Below are 21,103 nucleotides of genomic sequence, written 5' to 3'. Positions count from 1 at the left end.
TGTCTAAACTGGGATGCATTTGTATCCACATCGCTGTTGAATACAACACAGAACTTCACTTGTGTCTGGATCACTTCTTTAAACAAAGGTCATCTCTGTGCTCACACAAACGTCAGTCAGAACAAACAGTCCAGGTTTCAGCTGTGAATTTATTGATGAGAATGCGCCAATAAATAGTTTCACACAGCGGGGCTAACAAATGGTTCAGAACTGCTCGACATTGCATCAGTGCTTCACTTTCCATGTTACACGGCAGTTTGTCACGTAACACAAAACCAAATTAGAAGTTATGGAACGACTCCTTCAGATCACAGGACACAGGAGTGTGTTACTAAAGAGGGGGGCTGCTGACAGTCTGCTTTCACTTCATTCCTCAGTAAAAAAAAACATAAAATGTGTGAAAAGATGCAGTGCTTGAAATATTTAATGGATGTTACCATGTGAAAGCTTTAGTAAGAAAACCTACAGACAAAAACCCCCCCAAAAAAAACAAGAAACATCAGCCGTCGTTCTTCTTCCCCCTGCTGTTTGACTAAACTTAACATCTGCCGTGTGTCTGACTGCTTACAACACCTCATTTTATCCAAAATTAAAATCCAAACGTGGGTAAAACATGTCAAATATTTGTCTGCATCGCTACAGGAGACACATTCTTTCTGGCGTTTGGATTTAGTCCTTGTTTAAAATGGGGTTTTGCTGTTTCGCGTCGTTAGTGAGCATGGGGTCTCCCGCGGCCTCTGCCCCTGCCGGCGCCACCTGGAGGTCCGTCCACAGTACTGCGGGGGTTCTTGATCGTCTCGTCGACCGACAGGATGAGACAAGCTGCTTCTGACGCCGCCGTCAGGGCGTTGATCCGCACTATGGACGGCTCCCACACGCAGGCGACAAAGTTGTCTGCGATGTCCTCGTTGTTGATGTCCACACCGTACCACATGCCCCCCTGACAGGTGACAGATGAAGCGCACACAGTCACCTTCACTTTAAATACTACCTGGGATTAAAAGGTATGTGTGTGTTTGTTTGTTTTCTACCTGCGCGTGTTTCGCCCGCAGTTTGTTCAGGATGTTTGTGGCGTCGAAGCCGGCGTTGTCACACAGCTGTCTGGGGATGATCTCCAGGGCCTTGGCATATGCTCCAATCAGGAGCTGCTGTTTTCCGGGGATGGTCCTCGAGTAGTCCCGCAGGTACTTGGACAGCTCCATCTCTATGGCTCCTCCACCCGCTACAACAGAGTCATTCTAGGAAGAGGGTTGATACAGTTAAGACACTGGAAATCAAAATATACCAATGATAGTGACGAGCAAAGATAAACCAAACTTACAGGAAACAAGAGTCAGAGACGGGGTCACAGCAACTCAAAAACAAGCTGCTTTCTCCTCATGAAGCATTGCTGAAGCTCTACTCATGTTTCAAGCCAAGCAACCAGTACGCATGTAATGTATCATCACCCAATTACAATCTTCCTTTTAAGTACAATCAAATGTTTTTTCCTCCCACGTCCGCAAAATAAAAACAGAGACTGATTCTTTAAACTCAACCAGGAATAATCAGCATCTGAAAACTTGTGGAGCTGACCTTGATGGCTCTGCGCACGATCATGATGGCATCGTGCAGCGACCGCTCCGTCTCCTCTGTGAACTGCTCAGCCCCGCCCCTCAGGATGATGGTGCATGTCTTTGCCTTCGGGCAGCCCTTAAAGAAGTTGTACCTACACAGAAAAAAATACACAACAAAACACAAATTTGTCACTTTAAAGTTGCTGCTTTACTATTTTTGTCATTGCAGTGACAGTTTTGTCTTTTGTCACACTGAGTAAAATCTCATCCATCCATAAATGCTCTTCTGCATCTCTTTGGCTGGGGTCGAGGGGGCAGCAGCCTAACGTTGATTTAGACTTTAACTTGCATAGTAACTGGAAACATCCGACCAACATGTAGTTACATGTCTCAGGGAGGTGCATGTAAGGTTATGCAGATGGTTGCGGCGTAGGGCTAAAATGAGGTTCCAGTTATGGTGCAAGTTACGCCGTCGATCTGCCGCAGAATTATAATACACGTGTTAGCAGATAAGTCCAGACCTCTTTAACCCCACCCAGACCATTTGAGCGATATAATCTTTCTAGCGTGTCCTGGATCTACCTCACCCAGGAGACGCCCAGTATGCATCCATATCAGCTTTATTCTCGAGCTTTTGTGCTGGGCTGCAAAGCACAGAAGCGGAGCTGTGACTGAGACGTGAACTCTGGTGGAGTGAAAGAAACCGTTTTGCTGAGGTTCATAACAGCACCGCTGAGCTTGTCACCTCCTCCCATTCACAGCTGTTTTACTGTACATTGCAACAAAGCCTGAGAAAAGCAACATTAGAAACTGCTGGTTTAGTTCGTTCTGATCTTTAAATGTGCCAAGTTGATGCAGGAGGCCTCTTAGGTGATATTTCAGGCATGTCCTACTGCGAAGAGGCTCCAGGACAGAAACTGTGACTTGTTCCCTGGCCAACCTCTTGGTTGGTCGTTCCCAGGCTCAGTGTTCCCGGGATTAGCTGGAAGTGGTGACTGCTGCCCTCATGGCCCAAACACAGATAAGCAGTAGAAAATGTATGGATGAAAATTTTATTAACACTTAAAAATAAAAGCTCCCCCTGGAGTGTACACCCCTTCTTTTCCTCAGCAGCCATACGACGGTAGCTCTAGTGCAACCCACCACAAACAACTTTCAGAGGGATGAAGAATATGCAAAACTGATCTTTCAAACTTTTCAACACTTCTTCTTCCACTGAACGAATGTAGCATAATTATTATAATATGTTTGGCCATTACACTTTTGTATGGTCACAATAGATGCCTCTCTCACCTCTCTCCTCCGACCTGGACCTCTTCAAAGAGCTCACACTGTCCCAGCACATCGTCGGTCATCGCTCCTACAGACGTCTGGATGGAGCCTCCGCAGGCCTGATGGTTACATTACACAGTCAGCTGCTTTCACCCTCAGAATCAGTCCAAGCGTCAGCACTTTAAAAGCCAAGTCGGCTCCAACTAGCTGTCATTTTTCAAGCTAAATGACCAACTGTCCAACAGCAGTTTTCAACATAATAATCAACTACCAAGATTGGTTTTGGATTTTTGGCGTCCCGGTTGATCCATAGCAAAAAACTAACAGTTTGTGAATGCCTCACCATCATGGTCCTCTTCAGGTCTTCCTCCTGAACCCGCCCAGCACAGAACAGGTCTCTGTCAGCGAAGAACTGGGTGGCCACATCACCGATGGGCAACTTTGACAGGACCACCTTGGCTCCTGACTGGTAGATCTTCTCCAGCTTGTCGTATAAGATGTTCCACTCTGCATCCACGATGGCCTGGTAGTCCTGCAGCAAAGGTTCAGGTTAGAGGGAGCGTGGAAACAAAACCCTTGCACAAACAGCTTTGTGGCGGCTGATTCGTACCTCCACAGATTTCACACGGACTTCAGCGTTGTCCTTCTCGGCTTTCAGTTCCAGCTCCACATTGAGCAAAGCGATCTTTGGATTTTCGTAGCGTTTGGGCTGCATCTCAAAGCCGGCGTAGGAGAACGTCTTCTTGAACGCAACGCCAGAGACCAGCTGGGACTCCTGAACAATTTAAAAAACCAACATGTTGAGGTAAGACCATGTTTGATATATTATCTGCTTCTTTAACACTGTTGTTTTGAAAGATTTTACACAGGAAAAATCACACTTCCTGGCACCAACCTCCAGAGCTCCTCCCTGGACCTTCTTGATACCGATCATTTTCAGAGACATGAGCTCGTCCAGTGACATGACTGCATCCACAACCATTTTGGAGAAGAATTCCTTCTGACCGGCGATCAGCTTGGAGTTTAGAGCTGTGGCCGCACATTTCTCCAACAGCTCCCTCTGCTCTCTGGCGCAGTGAAGCAGAAAAGAGGTCGTCAGCTGTACTGCTCACCGGAGAAACATCAAAAGTTGCTCAAGTCAAACAGAGAACTCACTGCTTATCGTCTTTTTTCACAGAGACGGCGATCTCCTTTATCTTGCTGACGGCGAGATTGGTGGCGGTGCGGAACGCTCTGATGATGGTCTGCGGGTGGAGACCCTCCTCCACGTACGGCTTCAGCTGCTTCAGGAACTCTGCAGCCAGGAGGGTGACGGAGGTGGTGCCGTCCCCAACCTGAGGACAAAGATGGTGTCAATCTGAAATTCCTGACAGCATAAACTCTGATGCACGAATGGCCTCAAACAGCTCACCTCAGCGTCCTGGGAGCGAGCAATGTCCACCAGAGTTTTGGCCGCAGGGTGAACCACATCCAGCAGTTTCAGGATGGTGGCTCCATCATTGGAGATTGTGGCCTTTCCTGGAAAAATAAACATTTGCATTACACCGACTGTGCCACGGACCAATCCAGGAACAATAACGCCTTCTTTTCCCCCCATCCATCTCACCTCTGCTGTCCACCATCAGTTTGTCCATCCCCCTGGGCCCCAGGGTGGTCCTGACAGCCTCAGAAATCACCTGCAGAAGGAAACACGAGCAGCACATTTAGAGGAATTCAAGAATGTTTAGTTAGATTCAGAGCAAATGAAAAATAGACACAGAACTACAAAGAGATGAGTTTATGTTCTGACCTGGCAGGCATTGATGTTGCTGATGAGCTGGGGAATGCCCTGAGATGTGTCCGTCCCCTCCTTAAGCAGGATAACCGGTGTGGGCTGAAGTAGAGAGGGAGACACAGGAAGACAAGAAGAGAGGGTAAGCAAACTGATAATCTGCTCACACCTGTCAGCAGCATCCATCGTGAGTGGGCACCTCAGAAATCCCATCATTCTGCTCGTTTCCAGCACAACGTTAGTGTTTTTGGACTCCGCTACAGGAACTTTGCAACAAAGCCTCTCAGTCTATCCACTATCTGGAACAAACCATTTTAACAAACTTCAGCCTCAAATTTCTTCTGACTGTCCATCCCTCACAAATAGAAGGTGGCTGTGGTTCATTTGCTCACATTGGTGCTATGTTAAGTACATGCATGCTGATCTCAGGTGCTTAAAAAGCAGGCAAACAGATTTCTTTAAATTTGGTGATGATGTTTCCCCTCTCACTTTCAGTTCAGAACTGAAGAAGCCTCTTGGATAAGAGGCTAAATGTCTTCAACCAACCTAAAGAAGTCCACTCGCCTCCTTTCTAAGCTCCTAAGACGATCATGACCCGGATGACTGAGAACCTGCACAGACATATACACTCTGACATCCCACAAATCCAAGAATAGGAGGAAAAAGTCCTGCAAAAGCACTGTGACAGTGACGATGCGCAAACATCTATTGTACATCCACATTGCCAGAAGGATTGATGTCACATTGTAGGCACTCTTAAGGATGAACAATATGTCAAAGTACAAATGCCTAAGTTATTTATACACGACATTGTTGTAGCAATAGCTTTGTCAGTGGTGTCAGTGCATGCATGTAGGTTTGTACAGCTCGCATCATTTTCCGGGCCATTAGCTTTCAGATTTTTACTGCTAAAAACAGAACATCACATAAGCCGGTGCAGCTCCTCAGCCGTACAAAGAGGCTAAACACACAGCAGCTCAGCTCATCACAAACTAGGTGGAGGGCGGTATTAAAATCAAATATGTTCAAATGCTGAAAGCGAATCCACGTGAAGTAGATAAATATGTAACTACACGACGCTAGCTCAAATTTTAACACTAGCTTATAGGAAGCCGTTTAGCATCACCGTTAGCATCGTATCCGCCCATTGATAGCGGCTATGCTAGCATTGTCTGGCTAAAATTAATAACCTTTTTAAAAGCCATTTCATAAAATAAGAGCTTTCCGGGACTTCTAACGGCCCGTCACCGACACCAGGCGCACTCCGGGAGACCATGTTCTCTGATAAACTACAGGATGGAGGTGGATTAGATGTTTGAGTGTGGCGCATGATGCTAGCTGACTCACCATCATCTTTGCAGTTCTTTCGAGAAGCTTTCCACCGGCATCGGATCCCAGAATGCTTTTCGAAAGCATGCGCTGTTGGTGGGGGTACGTTCAAGAGCAAACAGCAGTAGTTTGTCAACGATTTGAGATGTACTATTTCACGCTGTTATGTTTCTGAAATAAAACAAGTGTTGGTGATATGAGCGTGAATTATTTGTATGTAGCATCAAAGTGTCCCGTTTAAAATAAAAAAATAAATAAATAAATAAGTAGCATGCAATAAACGTCTTCGCTTGGCTGCTTTCTTTAGAGTGTCCCAGTGGCAGATCTCCATCTCACTCTATTCCTGTCATCCTCCTCTGTCCTCCTTCACTACATCCATTGATCTTCCGAGGTCTTCCTCTTTTCCTCCTGCCTGGCAGCTCAATCTTCAGCATTCGTTGTCAAATACGTGGCCTCTGCACATGTCCAAACCATCCTACCTCTTTAACTTTGTCTCCAATCCACTCAGTCTTAGCCGTTACTCTGATGTATATGTTTCTAATTTTGTCCATCCTCCTCACTCCCAGTAAAACATCTCCACCTTTGCTTCCTGTCTTTTTGTCAGAGCCACCATCTCCAAACCACAAAGGTCACTACCATCTACCATCTTGACTTTCACTCTTGCTGCTATCCTCCGGTCACAAATCACCCCTGACACTCATCTCCACCCTGCCGGCACTTCTTCTTCACCTTTTTTGTGCACTGTCGATTCCTTTGAATGGTTGACCGCAGGTATGTAAAATCATCCACCTTCACTATGTCTGCTCCTTGCATCTCCACTGTTACACCTGTCTCACTCTCATTCACACACACATTCTGTTTTGCTTTTACTGACTTTCATTCATTTTCTGCATACCTCAGCCTCCCAAGGCTCTCATCCACCTGCTCCCTGCTCTCAATACAGATTATAATGTCATCTGCAAGCATTAGAGTCAACAAAGACTCCTCCTTCATCATCTGTCAGCCTGTCCATCACCATTGCAAACACTCTTCCTGCACACCACTTCGTCTCATAAAGGCTGTAATTTATGTACACCCACTGTATATAATCTGTATAGTCTATGTTTCTATTATTAATTTGCTGTTTTAATTTCTATATACCGGATAAGTTTTCTTAATTAGTAAACAGAATTAACTTACAAATAAAAGTAATGCCTTAATTAAACTAGAATTCACCGTTTTGTTCAAGGTGTTATTGAACGCAGCTTCTAATGCGTCTCGCAGCGCCTCCGAAATCAGGCCTGCGATTGGCTTGCAGCCCCCAAGGTTGCAGCCCTGAGTCTGCTTGAAATTTTTATCCGCGTTTGCCGTGCGGGCGGAGTACTGGTTTGCTGTGTAGCCTTCAGCGTCTACTCGATACTCTGATGACAAAACACGCGCACCTAAACTGACCCCAGAGCTCGCGCGGAGTACAGATACTGTACAAACAGCGGTGGCGGGAGATTGGGTAAAGAGTGATTTATTGAGATATTTAAAATCGTACTTTTAAATAAAAGAGTATAGTCGGAACCGGGTGGATGTTGTTTGTGTTTTTCAGGAGGACTTCGCGAGGATGGATGATTTCGGAGTTTATGCGGTTTTCGGAGTAAACGGGCCGCCTCAGAAGCTGCTGAGGTAACGCAGGCTTTCGACTCGCACATAATGTCATGTATTTGTTTTTCGTTTGTACCAGTGAGACGCTCATATGTGTCTTTAAATAGCTATGTCGCTACACTTTTATTGCTCCTTATTGGCGCCTCTTTGAATTAGACCTGTTTACACACAGTCGCTTAACTTCTCTTTCTTTAAAACAGTAAATACTTTTCGCCTCTCGTTTTTCTGCATGTAAAATCGAGCAGTGTGCCTTTATTTGCTTGTTTCTTCGTTTGTTTTTCCGTGACAGCGCTGAAGGCTCTTGCAGGGTCCGTGTTGCAGTTCCACCAAGCGTCCGCCAGGTGGTGCTGTTTAGCAGCGGCCGGTGGGGGGAGCGGATCTGCGTCAACGCAGAGCTCAGCGATTCTGATCGGATGCCCATCACTATTGGAAAACTGACTCCCTATAACAAGTAGGTTCGCCCTATTTATCTGTTTGGGTTTTTTTTTAATGCACTCTAACAGCCTTTCTGTGAATGATGCATATTTCACCTTCAGATGTTTGTCATGGGAGCAGTGGGAAGAGGAGACCTGGATAGACAGTGTGATACTGAACGTCTCTCTGGAGGGAGGAAACCTGGTAAATACTAAGGAAATCTAAAGAGCTTATGAAAACATTAGGATTTTCTTAAGTTAAAACTTTAAGATATGGACAGATGTCACAGGTTAATGTATATAATCTCCCTTTTTTTTTCTTTAGTCAACAGAACCAGAAGTCATCATGGCTGTGAAGGAATACACGCCAAAGGTAATCTGATAAGGATGTACTGTGTCTTATAATATCACAAAGACATGTTGTTGCTGTCGGTGAAAGCAGATAGCGATAATGACATTATTTCAATTGTGCTGCATCTCAGGACACGGCTGCTCCACCCGCAGCCCGAGAGCTCCACGGCAAGAGGAAAAGAGAGCAAACTGCAGAAGAAGAAGAAGGCAATGACTGGACAAAGAGAAGAGAAGAAGAAGAGAACACGTGTCCAAATGCAACTACTGAGAAGACCACACCTGTGCGCAAGGTCAGAGGTCAAGCCAAAGGCAGCCAGAAGCTGTTTGCAAGCGGTGCCGATACCACCAAGCTGAAGGGAGCAGGTGAAAAAGGAGGTGGGGTTTTTTTGGTTTGTTTTGTTGTTGTTTTTTTTACATATTTCTTTAGGTGCTATTTCTTCTATCAAACCTGCTTTCTCTCTGTCCTCACTACACAGCAGCAGAGATGCAGGGGACTGTGGGAAGAACGCCTCCTCAGAGTGCAGTCCGGACGAAGAGTAGGCAGGCCAAGGCTCCCACACACACTGGTGCTGTTTCTTTTCTTCTTCCTTTTTCTGTCATATTTATTCGCTCTTCTGTCCCAGCAGCTGACACAGCCCATCCCAATTCACACATAGATGTTTTCCATTCACTGCTCACTTGCAGGAAAGCAACATAAACCTGGGCGTGTGACTCACGCGGGGCTCGACTCCCTCCGACTGTTTGATTTTTAGATTGCGCTGTTGGCGTTGTATCGGTATTCCTGCAAGTCAAACAAATGAATCACTTGGAAGAGCATTTCAAATACAAATCCTTTTTGGGGAATTATTAATCTAGACAGCGTTTCTCACTTTATTATCAGCATGTTGACGCGCTGCTGTGTTTCATCAGCCAGAAATTCGAATTTGGCCTCTCCAAGGTGGCCATCAAACCAAGAGGTCAAACCAGGCCTTCCCAGTAAAGCAGTGAGCGAGTTTGCATTCAAGAGGCAATGTTGGGAGCATGTGACCAATCGCACCTCGTATGCAGCTATAGCGGAATGTGTGAATGTGGCTTGTAGTGTAAAGTGCTGGTGTCAGGCTGTGTGTGAGCACATAAACAACAAATATGAGGCCTGTTTGCAATTACAAACAAGGCTCTGCAGTTTTAGGGCTATGTTGCCATATGTCTGTAGAATAATGAGACCGTCTGCTTAATGAGAACTGCTTGCAGCTGGCATCACAAATGGGGGAATACAGCAGGGCCGTCAAACATGCGGCCAGGAGACGAGAGCAAGCCCTCTGCACGGCTATGCAAAGTGTAATACATTGCAGTCAAGTCATTTTTTATGTCACCATTACCGTGTGGCCATACAATGTCACTATTACTACACAAACTTGAAATGAGAGCTGCATCCACACAGGAAATGATTCGCATGTCACTTTAAAGCTGATAGCCAGTTCCAGGGTCAAGTTGTCTAGGTAAACATCTAATGTAGTCATAAGCCAGTCAACAGTCTCCTGTGCTCTCATTGGTAGTTGAAAAAAGTTTATTTGTTATCTGTGAGTCGCTCAACTTGTTATCGCTGCTGGCTTTTTCACCTCTAGCTGCTTAAAGTCGTTGAATATCACTTTCTGTGGTGTCTGGTTGTCACGTCACTGCCAGTGTGGACACAGTTTTAGGGCTTTTGGGGGTTTTTTCACCTTAAAAATACAGGTTTAACTGGTCGAGCTCGCTTGAGAACTACAAAACTTGCACATGGAGGTCCAGAGCAGGTTATTTCTACAGATCAGGTTACTATGGAGATGTAATCCAGTAATGTAACACTAAAGTGAAGTCACTAAGCCTCAAATCCTGCTTGTAGTACACAGGATTCGGATGACAAATATCCAAGCGCTGGAATGGGGAATACTGGCTGCTGGGAGTGTTTCAGAAACATGATCTGAGTGATGATCGTGTCTGGCTACGCCCAACAGAACATGACATGTCGTGTTTTCTTGCAGCTCCGTTGGCCAGCCCGTCAGGTCGCTGGGGTCAGACGTTATGTCCCATCGATGCTCAAACAGCAATTCTGATTGGAGGCCAGGGAGCCAGGATGCAGTTCTGCAAAGATCCCATGTGGAAGCTCTGCACAGGTCAGTCAGTTCAACAGCATTTTAGACTCGTGTTGATATTACAGCTCAGGTGAGAGCCGTGTTTAAGGGGACGTTCTGTGTGCAACAGAGGACGTGTCCTGGGTGGCCGCGGAGACTCTGGCTGAGGGTCCGACTCCTGAGGCCAGGATCGGCCACACAGCCATCTACGACCCCGACTCAAGAAGGATCTTTGTGTTCGGGGGCTCTAAAAACAAGAAGTGGTTCAATGACGTGCACATCCTGGACACGCAGAGCTGGAAGTGGACCATGGTAGAGGTGCGTGGTGATCCGTGTCCACACCCTGTGCTCGCTTTATTTCTGTTTTTGTTTTTAAATGACTTCTTCCTGCTCTTCTTCTTCAGGCTCAGGGTAAGGTTCCTCCCCTGGCCTACCACAGCTGCAGTATGTTTCAGGGTGAGCTGTTCGTGCTGGGAGGGGTGTTTCCTCGGCCCAACCCAGAGCCCGATGGCTGTAGCGACTCTCTGTATATCTTCGACCCCCGCCTCTCCATCTGGTACCAGCCCATCGTCACCGGAGACAAACCCTCCCCCCGCTCAGGGTAACACGGCTCAGTCCAAAGCTTTATTTAACGCATGCTTTCTAACTTTTTTCTTTTTAAATATAATTGCTCCGTATTTTTAACCTCCTCTTTGTTTTTTTGTCTTGCAGTCATTCTGCATGTGTGATGCAGGCGAGGAAGATCTATGTGTTTGGTGGCTGGGACACTCCTGTATGCTACAATGACATGTACATGTTGGACCTTGGTGAGCAACACACACACACAAAGTACCTAAATCAGGGGAAACGTGTAACTACACATCCATGCTTGCGTTATTAAAATGCAACGTGTTTATGTCTTAGGTCTGATGGAGTTTTCTGCAGTCAAAACAACTGGGAATCCCCCCTCTCCTCGAAGGTATCGCACATAACACTTCAAAATATTACGTGAGCGTGTGAGACATCAGAGCTGAGTTCAGTGTGACGATGGATCTGATCGTGTTACACGTGCTTTGATGAACAGCTGATGGGCATCCTTTGGCGATACTTTCTTTATGCGTCTTAAGGAGCAGGCAGCTGCGCTTTATTATCCGCTGCAGAGCCATTTGGGTACTGTGTCAGGATGCTGTGAGGACATTTTCAGTTGTGCAGAGGTAGAAAGACACCAGGTTTTGAGGCTGATTTAATTTCTTCAGTTCTCAGAAAACAGACTTTTTTCCCCTAAATGAGGCAGTGCCTTCTGTGGGTCCATGGAAATCTTCTGTGATCCCAGGAACCCAAAACTAAAGACTCTTCACGTCCTCTCCATTTATGTTCAGTGACAGATGGTCATTCTGATTTCTCCTGAAACTAATGAACAGCTCTTTGTTTTGTTTTGTTTTTTGGTGTTCAGAGCCAAGTTGTTTTCAGTCTGTCAGCTTCTTTGTGTCTCCTCCAGTGATCATTCCTGTCTTTTTTTTGTGTTGTCAGCAAACTTAATGGTGCCATTTGTGTTGTGAGATGCTATTAAGGGCTCAAAACAGCCGGTGGTGCTCCTTTGGAGAGGATGGAGGGGTGGTAGGGGACCCATCCTGATCAACTTTGGCCAGGTTCTCAAGAAAGCTAGAGTCAGTGGGCAGATGGTGGTATAATATAGTGTGGTGTGGAGGACACTGGAAATGGCAACATCTGTTGGCTTATTGGTTCTGTATAAATCCTGATGTGGGTCCAGAGTAGGTGGGAGTGTGCTTGATGTATTTGAGGATCAGTCTCTTAGTGTTTCAGCCTCTGGCCTGTAGTTACTGAGGCAATTTACTACAAACTGTCTGGAAACATGTGCTATAATGGATGTCTTTACCCAGGTGGGGACATCATGTACTGTGATGGGGAAAGACTGATGATGTTTGTGGGTAGCTCGGTTAATTCCACACTTTAGCCTCTGAGACCAGCTGCTTTTCTTTTATGTAGGCACAGCTGTATTTTAAACATAACACAAGCAGTAACATTTTGGGACAAATGGGGGCTTTATGGAGACATTTACATTCCTCAAATTAAGGTTTAATACGATTTTAATAAGACAGGAGATTAAAATGAGAGCAGAGATTGTTACAATATCGTCTGCAGTCATTTCAAGAACCTTTAAGCAACTTGAAGTTAAATGTGAACATTGTGTGCTTGTGTGTTTCAGCTGGCACGGCAGCGCTGTGCTGTCAGACACAAAGTTCCTGATCCACGGTGGTTACAACGGAAACAATGCCCTCAGTGACGCCTTCGTCTTTGATATAGGTGAGCAGAGGTTTGGTTTCTGAAAAGTAGCTCTTTTGTTGTTAATGACAGAGTCTGACTGATAGAGGATTTAAGATCAAGACAGAATTATTTTAGGGTTTTGGTAACGTAATTCCCAAATTAGGTAGGAGACACTGCTTATTCTACTGTTCCTGCACAATCCACACTGTAAGTCCGGTTCTGTGCCAAAAAAAATCTCCTTCTTGTCCTTAATATTTAAAATAAAAGCCACAGACATATAAGCAATAAAGTAGCTTACATAAGTAACAATGTGTTAACCGCCACCTTCACCTGACTGTTGAGTTTATTCTGAACATAAAGTGTAAAAACGAGAATTAGCGGAAAAATACAAATTTCGTGCCTTTGTTTTGCTGTTTCAGACACCAACAGCTGGACAGAGGTGAGCGTGCCTGAGCTGTCTGTACCCAGGGCGGGGCACTCCATCATCACCATGGAGACGGCCGGTCACCGCTGCTTCTCGGAGGAAGATGAAGACGCGGATATGAACGGCGGCAGAACCCTGCTGGTGTTCGGAGGCGGAGACAACGAGGGCAACTTCTACTCCGACCTGACGACTGTCGCCGTGGAGGAGCTGCTCGGTGCTATTTAAAGAGAGAGCGAGTCAGAGGTGAATCCTCTCTGCCTCACTGGATGTAAAGCTATTTTAACACCCTCACCCTTTGTTATTTATAATCCTGTGGGTTTTTATCCCTTTCTGTTGAATGTCTCCTTTCTTCTTTCGCTTTAAAAGGTTTCCCAGTTTTATTTGATACATCTGAGCAGGATTAAGAAAGATTTCTCTCATTATGGAGCTCCCACTCATTAAAAACAATATCTGCTTTAAAGGGCAGATTTGATGATGTAAATATGTTTGTTTTCCTCAGGTACTTTTTTAAAATGTTGGTTTATATTGATTGTGTTTTTTAAAAACTGAGGCTCTATTTTAGTTCAGAATATATATTTTTTTTCTTGCAGATATATGTAAGTGCATCAGAATTTTTTACAATGTTTATTCCTGCTTTTGTTTGTATTTGTCATCATCTTCAAACTATCAGGGGTGGGGAATTTTCCATTCATGTCACTGGGCTGTACCATTTTGCTTTTTCTGATTTTACTTAATACACATTAAAAGGTAATTATTGTTTAACTATTGTATTTTCCCTTATTATATATATTTTTTTAAATTGTGCATATACTGGTTCAATGTATATACACTCAGCTTCAGATTTTGTTTTGTTTTTTTTACCTCTTGGATCAGTTTGATGTCAGAAAGAGCAGATATCCTTAATATAGTCATTATGGCAGAATGTCCCACCTACCTGTCGTATAAAACTTCTTGCAGCCAGTGGAAGCTGGTTTAAAGGGAGGTATAATGGCTTGTATCAGACAGTATGAATTGATGGATGCACCTGACGCCCTACATAAAATAAACAAGGATTATTTTGAACTATGAATCATGCAAAGCTACTCTAGCAGAGCCCCAAGAATGAAAGTACGCAGCTGCATAATAACTGCTCAATATTAATATTATATTAAGTTAAGCCCACTTGCATATTATTTTCCACATGGATAGTATGTAGAGTAGACTGTACAGTCTATGCATTACTGCATGAGAATACAAAATCAAACCAACATCAATTAAAAGAGGTTTGACAGCTTTAAACAGAAAAGGCTGTTCATGCTGCTGTGGTCACTCGACAGTAACGCAAGCTAACGTGAGACCTGCAGCGTGACACTGTTATCTTCAGAGAGCCAGAGCTAAATGGAGACTTTTTAATAAAAGATTAATGGAGCGTGGGAGGGATTAAGTTCATATCCGCTCGGTTCCTGATAACGGTGTCATGACCGTGGCTGTGTTTGAACTTTTTTCACTGGATTAAACAGACAGCCCCACGTTGGGTAACTTGAGATTAACAGAGGTCAGTAAATACACACTTAATTTAAAACAGAGATTCGTTTTAAGCGTGTGTCATCATCATGGCCAACTGTTCTATGTACCTTAATACATAACCTGCAAAAGAAATGCGATCCAGATCATCCCCAGCTGTAAATGTATTTAATGCAAAAGTTAGCAAACTTGCATGTTTATCTGATATGTGATGTATGGTGAACATGCAGGAGTCAGCTGATCCAGCCATAACGATAAGCTTTATCAAAAAGTACAGTTTGAAGCCTAATATTTAAAGTAGAGAGGCTGTCTGGATTCTGGTAGCTGAAGACTTCCTCTAATTCATGTTTTAGAAACTCTAGTCAGCCTGAATTCTCACAGTGAAGTGCTCTGTTTGTTTAACATGGTACTTTAGTCTTAACACCTCCAACTACCACATGCGACTTGAAAAACTAATATGTGAGTGATCTCATCACAATTTCTAGTCCCTGTCGGGATTCTTGCTGCAGTGTTTTGGATCAACTGAAGGCTTTTCTGAGATCTTTTAGGGCAGAGGTGGGGAACTCCAGGCCTCAAGGGCCGGTGTCCTGCAGGTTTTAGATCTCTCCTTGGGTCAACACACCTGAATCAAACTATTAGTTCATTACCAGGCCTCTGGAGAACTTCAAGACATATTGAGGATGTAATTTAGCCATTTAAATCAGCTGTGTCGGATCAAGGACACATCTAAAACCTGCAGGACACCGGCCCTTGAGGCCTGGAGTTCCCCACCCCTGTTTTAGGGAAACCTGATAAACAATTACATTAATTCAGCCTAGAAGTAACACGTTGAATAGCTTCTCAGCATCGTTGAGACAGGATGTTCTAGGACTGCTCCATGTACATCAAACCTTTAGTTTAATGACCATCCAACTGAATATTTCAACAGTAAAATTCTGCTATATTTCACGTACAATTAAGACTTCAGTATGTTATAGATATCTTTGTCAAAGTGTCTCTTGGAAGGCGCCACATCTGCTGAGAGAGGCAGACATTTGCAATTTTTCTACCTTGAAAACTCAAAAACAAACTGGTCACAATCAGTTGGAGGCCATCAAACTGCTTTCACCTACTCCATGGCATTTCCTGTGGCGATACAAAGGAAAGCCCGACTTCCTCAACATATTTTATTTTATACCTGTGGATATAAAACCGTCCTCACTTCATTATTTCACAGACTGTTAGAGAAAAAACAAAACGTGTTGCTATGCATTGTGCTTAATGGGCCACAAAACAAGTCTTTATTATGTTCATCATAACTAACGGTAATGTGCTTCAATCCGTTTATCTAATTACACGGTGTTGCACTTACTGTGATTATAGCACAGTGTGTATAAAAAGCCTGGTGTTTGGCTTTGGTTCTTTCCGTACTACTTTTGCCCACGGTGCGAGTCAGCAGCTTCTAAATTGCTAAGGTTAAGGGCAGGATTTTCACCCAGCGGACTGCTGAAGAAAGAATAATGGTTCTAAGGGAATCACTAATTTTATGTTTGTGTCCTCCACTCTTTTCCTGGCTTCCTTGGATTGCTCCATTTGTTTTATAGCCACCCCTGTGATGCTTAATTTAATCTTCTACATGGTGGATAAGCAATATTACACTTTAATGGCCCACAGCACTCCAGCATGCATGCATGCATTTACACTCAATACAGGTGTTAATTAGAACTATTTGAAGCATATATGTGGGTGTTAATAATGCTTGAATTTGTCAGAGAACAGGAGACTATAAAGTATGACACAAAACTACAACATCAGTAGCTCCAAATACATGCATGTCATGCATGCAGTGACTTGACCATGGGTTATATAATAGTGTTGAAATATCAAAATTAAAAAATAGTTAATAATTGCTTAAAAAATTTATTTTTCTCATGCTCCAGTGGATTTAGACCAGTTCATGTGTAACTATGTGAAAGAAAAAATAACTAAATAAGGGTGCTGCTTTAATCAGGTGCTGTACTAGTAAAGATCTGTATTTTTCCACTGACTTACACACACCCAGGCTGAGGTGGATTTCAGAGGGGAGTTGCTGAAAAGCACAACTGCTGGAAAAGCCTGACGATCACAGATCAAAGTGCTCATGGGTTTTTTTTGTTTTTTTTTTATGTGCTCTACTGGGAAAACTATTGACTGTATATCAAAAATAACTGTTACATATTCCATCCTTAAAGCAGCCACATACATTTGGCACATGGAAATAGTAATTGGAGACTCAAAGGCTGATATATTTTATTTAATGTTCCTCCAGTGACACTTAAAATATGCTTAGATTAGTGCAATTCAGTCTGCGACTCAGCCTCCTACACAGAGTGTTGTTTCTTCTCTACAGCAGCCAGAAAATGTGTTTCAGTGCAAATGTGCATTGGATGGATGGATGTAATATAAGGAAGCCTCCTGCAGATGGCGACACTTCAGCACATATTTATCTGTAAGCAGCTTGCCTCCCGCTAAAATGGTCCATGTACCATCTAAAAAAAGACTGTGGTGTCACTGAGTTTACAGATTTACTGTTTTGCTATAGATTTCTGACATTTCCCCCCCAAACTGGCATCCCTCTACTTTGATCCACCATGAAACTGGACATGATCCAGGTTTATGCACTGAGTGAAAGGTGCAGTGATTCTGCATTAACAAGGTTCATTATTAAATATATAGAGGGTAGATTGATATGCTAAAAGCAGGCGTGTTTGTTTCCTGGAACATACCCAGTGCACATACCCTGGAGTGCTCTCCCTCCATCATCAGGGAGGTGATTTTTTTCCCCCCTTGGTTTATCGGGAAATCCTGCCAGTTGGATGCTCTCCCGGTCGTCCCCAACAACCTTTTCATACCCGTTCATATCCTGAATTCTTCTTTTTTATTTTGCACAACATCCTCACATTGTTCAAATGATGATTTTTTTGTATTTTTTTTTTTTTTTTTGATATTGCACCTCTGCCGACCTCCCAGCTGACAGACTTGTGGCATCACTACTTCCAGTGGAAGTCATATTACCTTTGTCAGTCTATGGTTGTTGCTAAGTAACTTGAAAATGTCTGTACCTGCAGTCAGCATCTCACACTTTTAGATGGCGTGAGTTTCTATTTACATGTTATTTTTACAGCTGTGGCTGCCAAGAGGTATTGATCTGTAATTGGCTTAAAAATCTGTCTTCAAATGGATTTGTATATCAACCAAAGTATTATTGTTTTAGTCCAAAATATCAAATCCTGCCAATAGACTAGTTTTAGGCTTAAAGATTGAAGTGTTTATGTGCCCTCCATAAGTGTTGCACTGCACTGTAACAGTGTGCCTCACTAAATGAGCACTGGAATTCTTAGAGGTGTGATGGGAATAAGCTAAACGTGTGACAGATGAAAGGAAACAGGGATGTGACTCAGTGGTAAAAATATCTGGCAACTCTTGTAGGTGTTGCCTGCAGAACTGGAGCTTCCAGAGATGAGCAGAAAGAGGTGTGTGTCCATAGGCCTGTTTACAGATGAAATTAATCTGTGCAGACATAATGAGGAAATACTAGTTACTCACTGAACGAAAGTCCAGCTTCTCTTTGGCTTTACTGAAAGGGGGATCAGTGTTCATGGGACTACGTGCATTCATGCTGTAGGCACTTCTCTGGGTTTTGTTTTTTTTTTGGTAATATCTGTAAAGATCAGAAACTTCCTCCAATCAGCACATTTATAAGTATTGAATATGACCATTAAATGCAGATTAGTGTAGTAAAAAAAGTGCAATCTCTCCCTCTGAAATGTAGTGGAGTACAGTCACATAAATCCGACATACTCGAGTAAAGCTTCTCATGTTTGTAATTAAAGATAGTAGACTTACTTGGGTGGGTTAAATTCCATCACAGCTGGAAGCAGAAACATGCACATTAACTTGTCAGGAGCGCTCTGTAAAAGACTTTGCCACAATATTAACAATGCAGGAGGCAAAGAGCCCGATAAAATATTCATCGGCATACTTAAATAAATCAATAAACCAAAAAAAAAAAGAGGAAATGAACTGAAAGACCGGTGAACTTTTGCACCCCGGAGGCTCCAAGTTTCTCTCTTCCATTATGTCTGGAGTTGTGACAGAGCCTTCATTCCTGCCAGGTTGAGGAGGAGAACAATTACAGTCTCCCGCACCTGCCATTTACCAGCATGGAGGAATTGCGGTTATTCAGCAGTAAAGGCTCGGAAAAAATCGAGTGAAGCCGAACTCAGAACTCCCTCCCTCCCCTTTCAAGTCGTGGTGCAAGCAAGCAGCCATGTTGCCGCGAGCTTGTTCCGGTATGAGGGCAGGATCGTGCGCATAGACTGCATTCGGGCGCAGCTCCTCGCTTTTCTCCCCCCTCCCCGTTGCCCGTGACACGCACCTCCGAGAAAGAAAAGCCCACTTTGCTGATAATGGATTTTACAACTTGATGATTCCTCCTTCGGTCGGCTGGTGACTGGAATATTAGTCGGTGTACCGACAGGACGAACTGGTATATCGCCACACTGCAGTGCAGCACTGGTGAACGACCTTATTCCAATCACGCAACACAAGGAAGAGCGCCGGTGATTTCCGTGGATTTTGAGCTCTGTGGGTTGCTCTCTGGCAGTCACCGCCACTGCGGTCGCTGGGGAATAAGCTAACGAGCTAGCCTTACCTCAAAAAAATCCTGAATAAGCTAGCTACATGGGCTAATGTCGACCAGTTAGCTAGCGGAACAAATTAATTTGTGATTCTCACCTGCCATGTGACCATTTTACAAGGTGCTGCTTTTATTTTTAGGATACCCTGGCCCCGGATAACTCACTGGGAATATTTGAATTTGCTTTGTGAGAGTTGGGAAGGTCGAGACCTCGCCGGGAAATAACTTTGGCCCGAAAGTTTGTAGACCTCGGAGCTGGTTTGAAGACCTAAAAGGAAACATCTCTGCCACAAAAGGAGAAAGACAAACGGCGACACTGCGCGATGAAAACGACGCCGTGTCAACATTTGCTGTAGATTTTGGCAAGCGGTCATTGGTTTCCTCAAACCTCAGTTGGCGACCTTACAAGTTAGCACGATAGCCACCTATCTGAACCTTGTCTTCTTTCAATACAACCATTGCCCAACTTTTTCTTCAGGCTAGCATAAGTAGCTAGCTGGTCAAAACGTCACAGCAGCAGGTAGTTAGCTCGCGTCTTACATCCGTGCTATACCTCACTGTTCGCTATCGACGCAGATCAACTTGAACTGGGAACTGAATGCCTTCACACCCAGGCCGGAGCTGAAGAAAACATTAGTTTTTCCCATTTTTCTGCTTGTTGACAAACATGAGACCTGCGGTTGCTGCTGCTAGCTAGTTTCGAGCTAGCTGGCTAACTCGGCTAGCCGCTGATGGTGGGATTCAACTTGTTGATTCACAGGCTGTCTGTCGCGCTGCTAGCTGGCTAGCACTGGGCATCTGTTGGAGATTTTCCTCAGCTATCAACTACACAAGTTTTAAATGCTCAGCAGAGACTGACGAATCGTACTAGTTTCAAGGTTCCTTTTCCATTTTTATTTTTTATTTTTTTTGGCAACACAGACTCCTTCAAAAATGTCAACAAGGCCCCCACTGGTTCAAGTAATTGAAAATTCGGCCGGGCAGGTAAGATGTCCTTGTAAATTACTCTTAAAAATGTAATTATTTGTGATATTTGTCCACAAAATTACTTTAAGTTCTCATCTGCTGGGGAGAGAGGCCTTTGTTGGCCTTTTACAGGCTTTGGTTGTCTCTGGTTGCTTTTTTTTCTCCTTCCTCTCCTGTGTCTCTGTTGTCTTTGCCACAGAGCAGTGATTCACCAGCTTGCCTACGCACTCACATTGGATTTCCCACTCCTTACAGGATAGCAGAGCAAATTTAGGTTTCTGTTTAGTCTGTGTTTAGGCATGTCCTCCCACTTGACTTTTTGTCACTTTTGACCTTCTGCAATACAGGCAATCATAAAGCTGAAAGTCAGTTTTCAACACATTGCTTTATCACAAAGTTTGATGAAGACATGTAGATTTCTTTTTTATTTATTTATGCTAATTTGCAACTTACCTGTCCTTCTGGAAGAAAGTTGTGGTGTTTTCTTGTTGCACTCTTTATTTGGCAACCTTAAATGTGTCACAAAGCTATCAGACAGAAGAAGTGGCATTTAAATGGAAATGAGAATTTGTATTTCAAATGGGAACTTGCAAGGAGGTTTGCGCTTGGATATATCCTCAGTTTATTAACAATAAACTGTTAAGTCAAGTCAAAAGCCCTTGTAGATCATTGTTCAAGGGAAAAAAAGTAACACTTGGATTGCAAGTAGGGCTATAGGGGGTGATTGAAGGCTGTACAAACAATACACATCTTCTGACCTAGTAAAAGCCTGCTAACCCCCATCCATATGTGAAAGAGCTCCAAAGAATCCCAATTAAAATTTCAGATTTATCAGTTGCAGAGGCTGTGCAGATATGGTTTCCCGCTTCAAGAA

General features: G+C 43.8%; 3 protein-coding genes and 1 long non-coding RNA gene across 11 annotated transcripts in view; 2 read left to right on the top strand and 2 right to left on the bottom strand.

Annotated features, from left to right (window-relative positions):
* Positions 1-129: 129 nt before the first annotated feature.
* cct7 (chaperonin containing TCP1, subunit 7 (eta)) lies at positions 130-6,061 on the bottom strand. The gene is made up of 12 exons (XM_084924453.1): positions 5,947-6,061; positions 4,618-4,701; positions 4,435-4,504; positions 4,240-4,346; positions 3,984-4,162; positions 3,724-3,895; positions 3,439-3,603; positions 3,172-3,360; positions 2,850-2,947; positions 1,576-1,708; positions 1,032-1,238; positions 130-940 (listed from the first exon to the last, which is right to left on the bottom strand). The coding sequence occupies exons 1-12, from the start codon at positions 6,013-6,015 to the stop codon at positions 710-712; spliced, it is 1,704 nt and encodes a 567-aa protein (XP_084780579.1). The 5' UTR covers positions 6,016-6,061; the 3' UTR covers positions 130-709.
* Positions 6,062-7,350: 1,289 nt separating this feature from the next.
* On the top strand, positions 7,351-13,865 carry krcp (kelch repeat-containing protein). 2 transcript variants are annotated; one of them, XM_084924449.1, is made up of 14 exons: positions 7,351-7,414; positions 7,505-7,581; positions 7,850-8,011; positions 8,097-8,178; positions 8,299-8,346; positions 8,456-8,699; positions 8,801-8,890; positions 10,325-10,456; positions 10,545-10,732; positions 10,819-11,015; positions 11,126-11,220; positions 11,318-11,372; positions 12,621-12,718; positions 13,099-13,865. In XM_084924449.1, the coding sequence occupies exons 2-14, from the start codon at positions 7,520-7,522 to the stop codon at positions 13,326-13,328; spliced, it is 1,683 nt and encodes a 560-aa protein (XP_084780575.1). In that variant the 5' UTR covers positions 7,351-7,414; positions 7,505-7,519; the 3' UTR covers positions 13,329-13,865. The 2 variants fall into 2 exon arrangements, with proteins under 2 accessions (XP_084780575.1, XP_084780576.1); XM_084924450.1 differs by lacking the exon at positions 7,351-7,414 and having other exon boundaries at positions 7,456-7,581; positions 8,804-8,890.
* Positions 12,484-18,909, bottom strand: LOC146391483 (uncharacterized). Its single transcript, XR_014799935.1, has 2 exons — positions 18,471-18,909; positions 12,484-13,320 (listed from the first exon to the last, which is right to left on the bottom strand). It is a non-coding gene; the product is annotated as an uncharacterized LOC146391483 (long non-coding RNA).
* A 1-nt stretch (position 18,910) lies between these two features.
* mark2b (MAP/microtubule affinity-regulating kinase 2b) overlaps positions 18,911-21,103 on the top strand; it is a 50,512-nt gene continuing 48,319 nt past the window's right edge. For all 7 annotated transcript variants that reach the window (XM_084924442.1, XM_084924444.1, XM_084924448.1 and 4 more), the window contains exon 1: positions 18,911-20,247. In XM_084924442.1, coding sequence (XP_084780568.1) covers positions 20,197-20,247 — 51 coding nt within the window. In that variant the 5' untranslated portion in view covers positions 18,911-20,196. The remainder of the gene's footprint in view (positions 20,248-21,103) is intronic.

This window comes from Perissodus microlepis, chromosome 3 (genome assembly GCF_051167445.1).
Source record: "Perissodus microlepis isolate ML-2025 ecotype Zambia chromosome 3, ASM5116744v1, whole genome shotgun sequence".
NCBI lineage: Eukaryota > Metazoa > Chordata > Actinopteri > Cichliformes > Cichlidae > Perissodus > Perissodus microlepis.
Note: the sequence above shows the minus strand (reverse complement) of the source record. Positions and strands in the feature narration are given on the sequence as shown.

Excerpts from the sequence above, each read along its gene's own strand:
- cct7 (XM_084924453.1), bottom strand. The coding sequence starts at position 6,015 with ATGCTTTCGAAAAGCATTCTGGGATCCGATGCCGGTGGAAAGCTTCTC. Across the intron at positions 4,347-4,434 it reads ACTGATGGTGGACAGCAGAG|GAAAGGCCACAATCTCCAAT; the intron begins GTGAGATGGATG and ends TTATTTTTCCAG. Across the intron at positions 1,239-1,575 it reads TCGTGCGCAGAGCCATCAAG|AATGACTCTGTTGTAGCGGG; the intron begins GTCAGCTCCACA and ends CCCTCTTCCTAG.
- krcp (XM_084924449.1), top strand. The coding sequence starts at position 7,520 with ATGGATGATTTCGGAGTTTATGCGGTTTTCGGAGTAAACGGGCCGCCT. Across the intron at positions 8,012-8,096 it reads AAACTGACTCCCTATAACAA|ATGTTTGTCATGGGAGCAGT; the intron begins GTAGGTTCGCCC and ends TTTCACCTTCAG. Across the intron at positions 11,373-12,620 it reads AATCCCCCCTCTCCTCGAAG|CTGGCACGGCAGCGCTGTGC; the intron begins GTATCGCACATA and ends TGTGTGTTTCAG.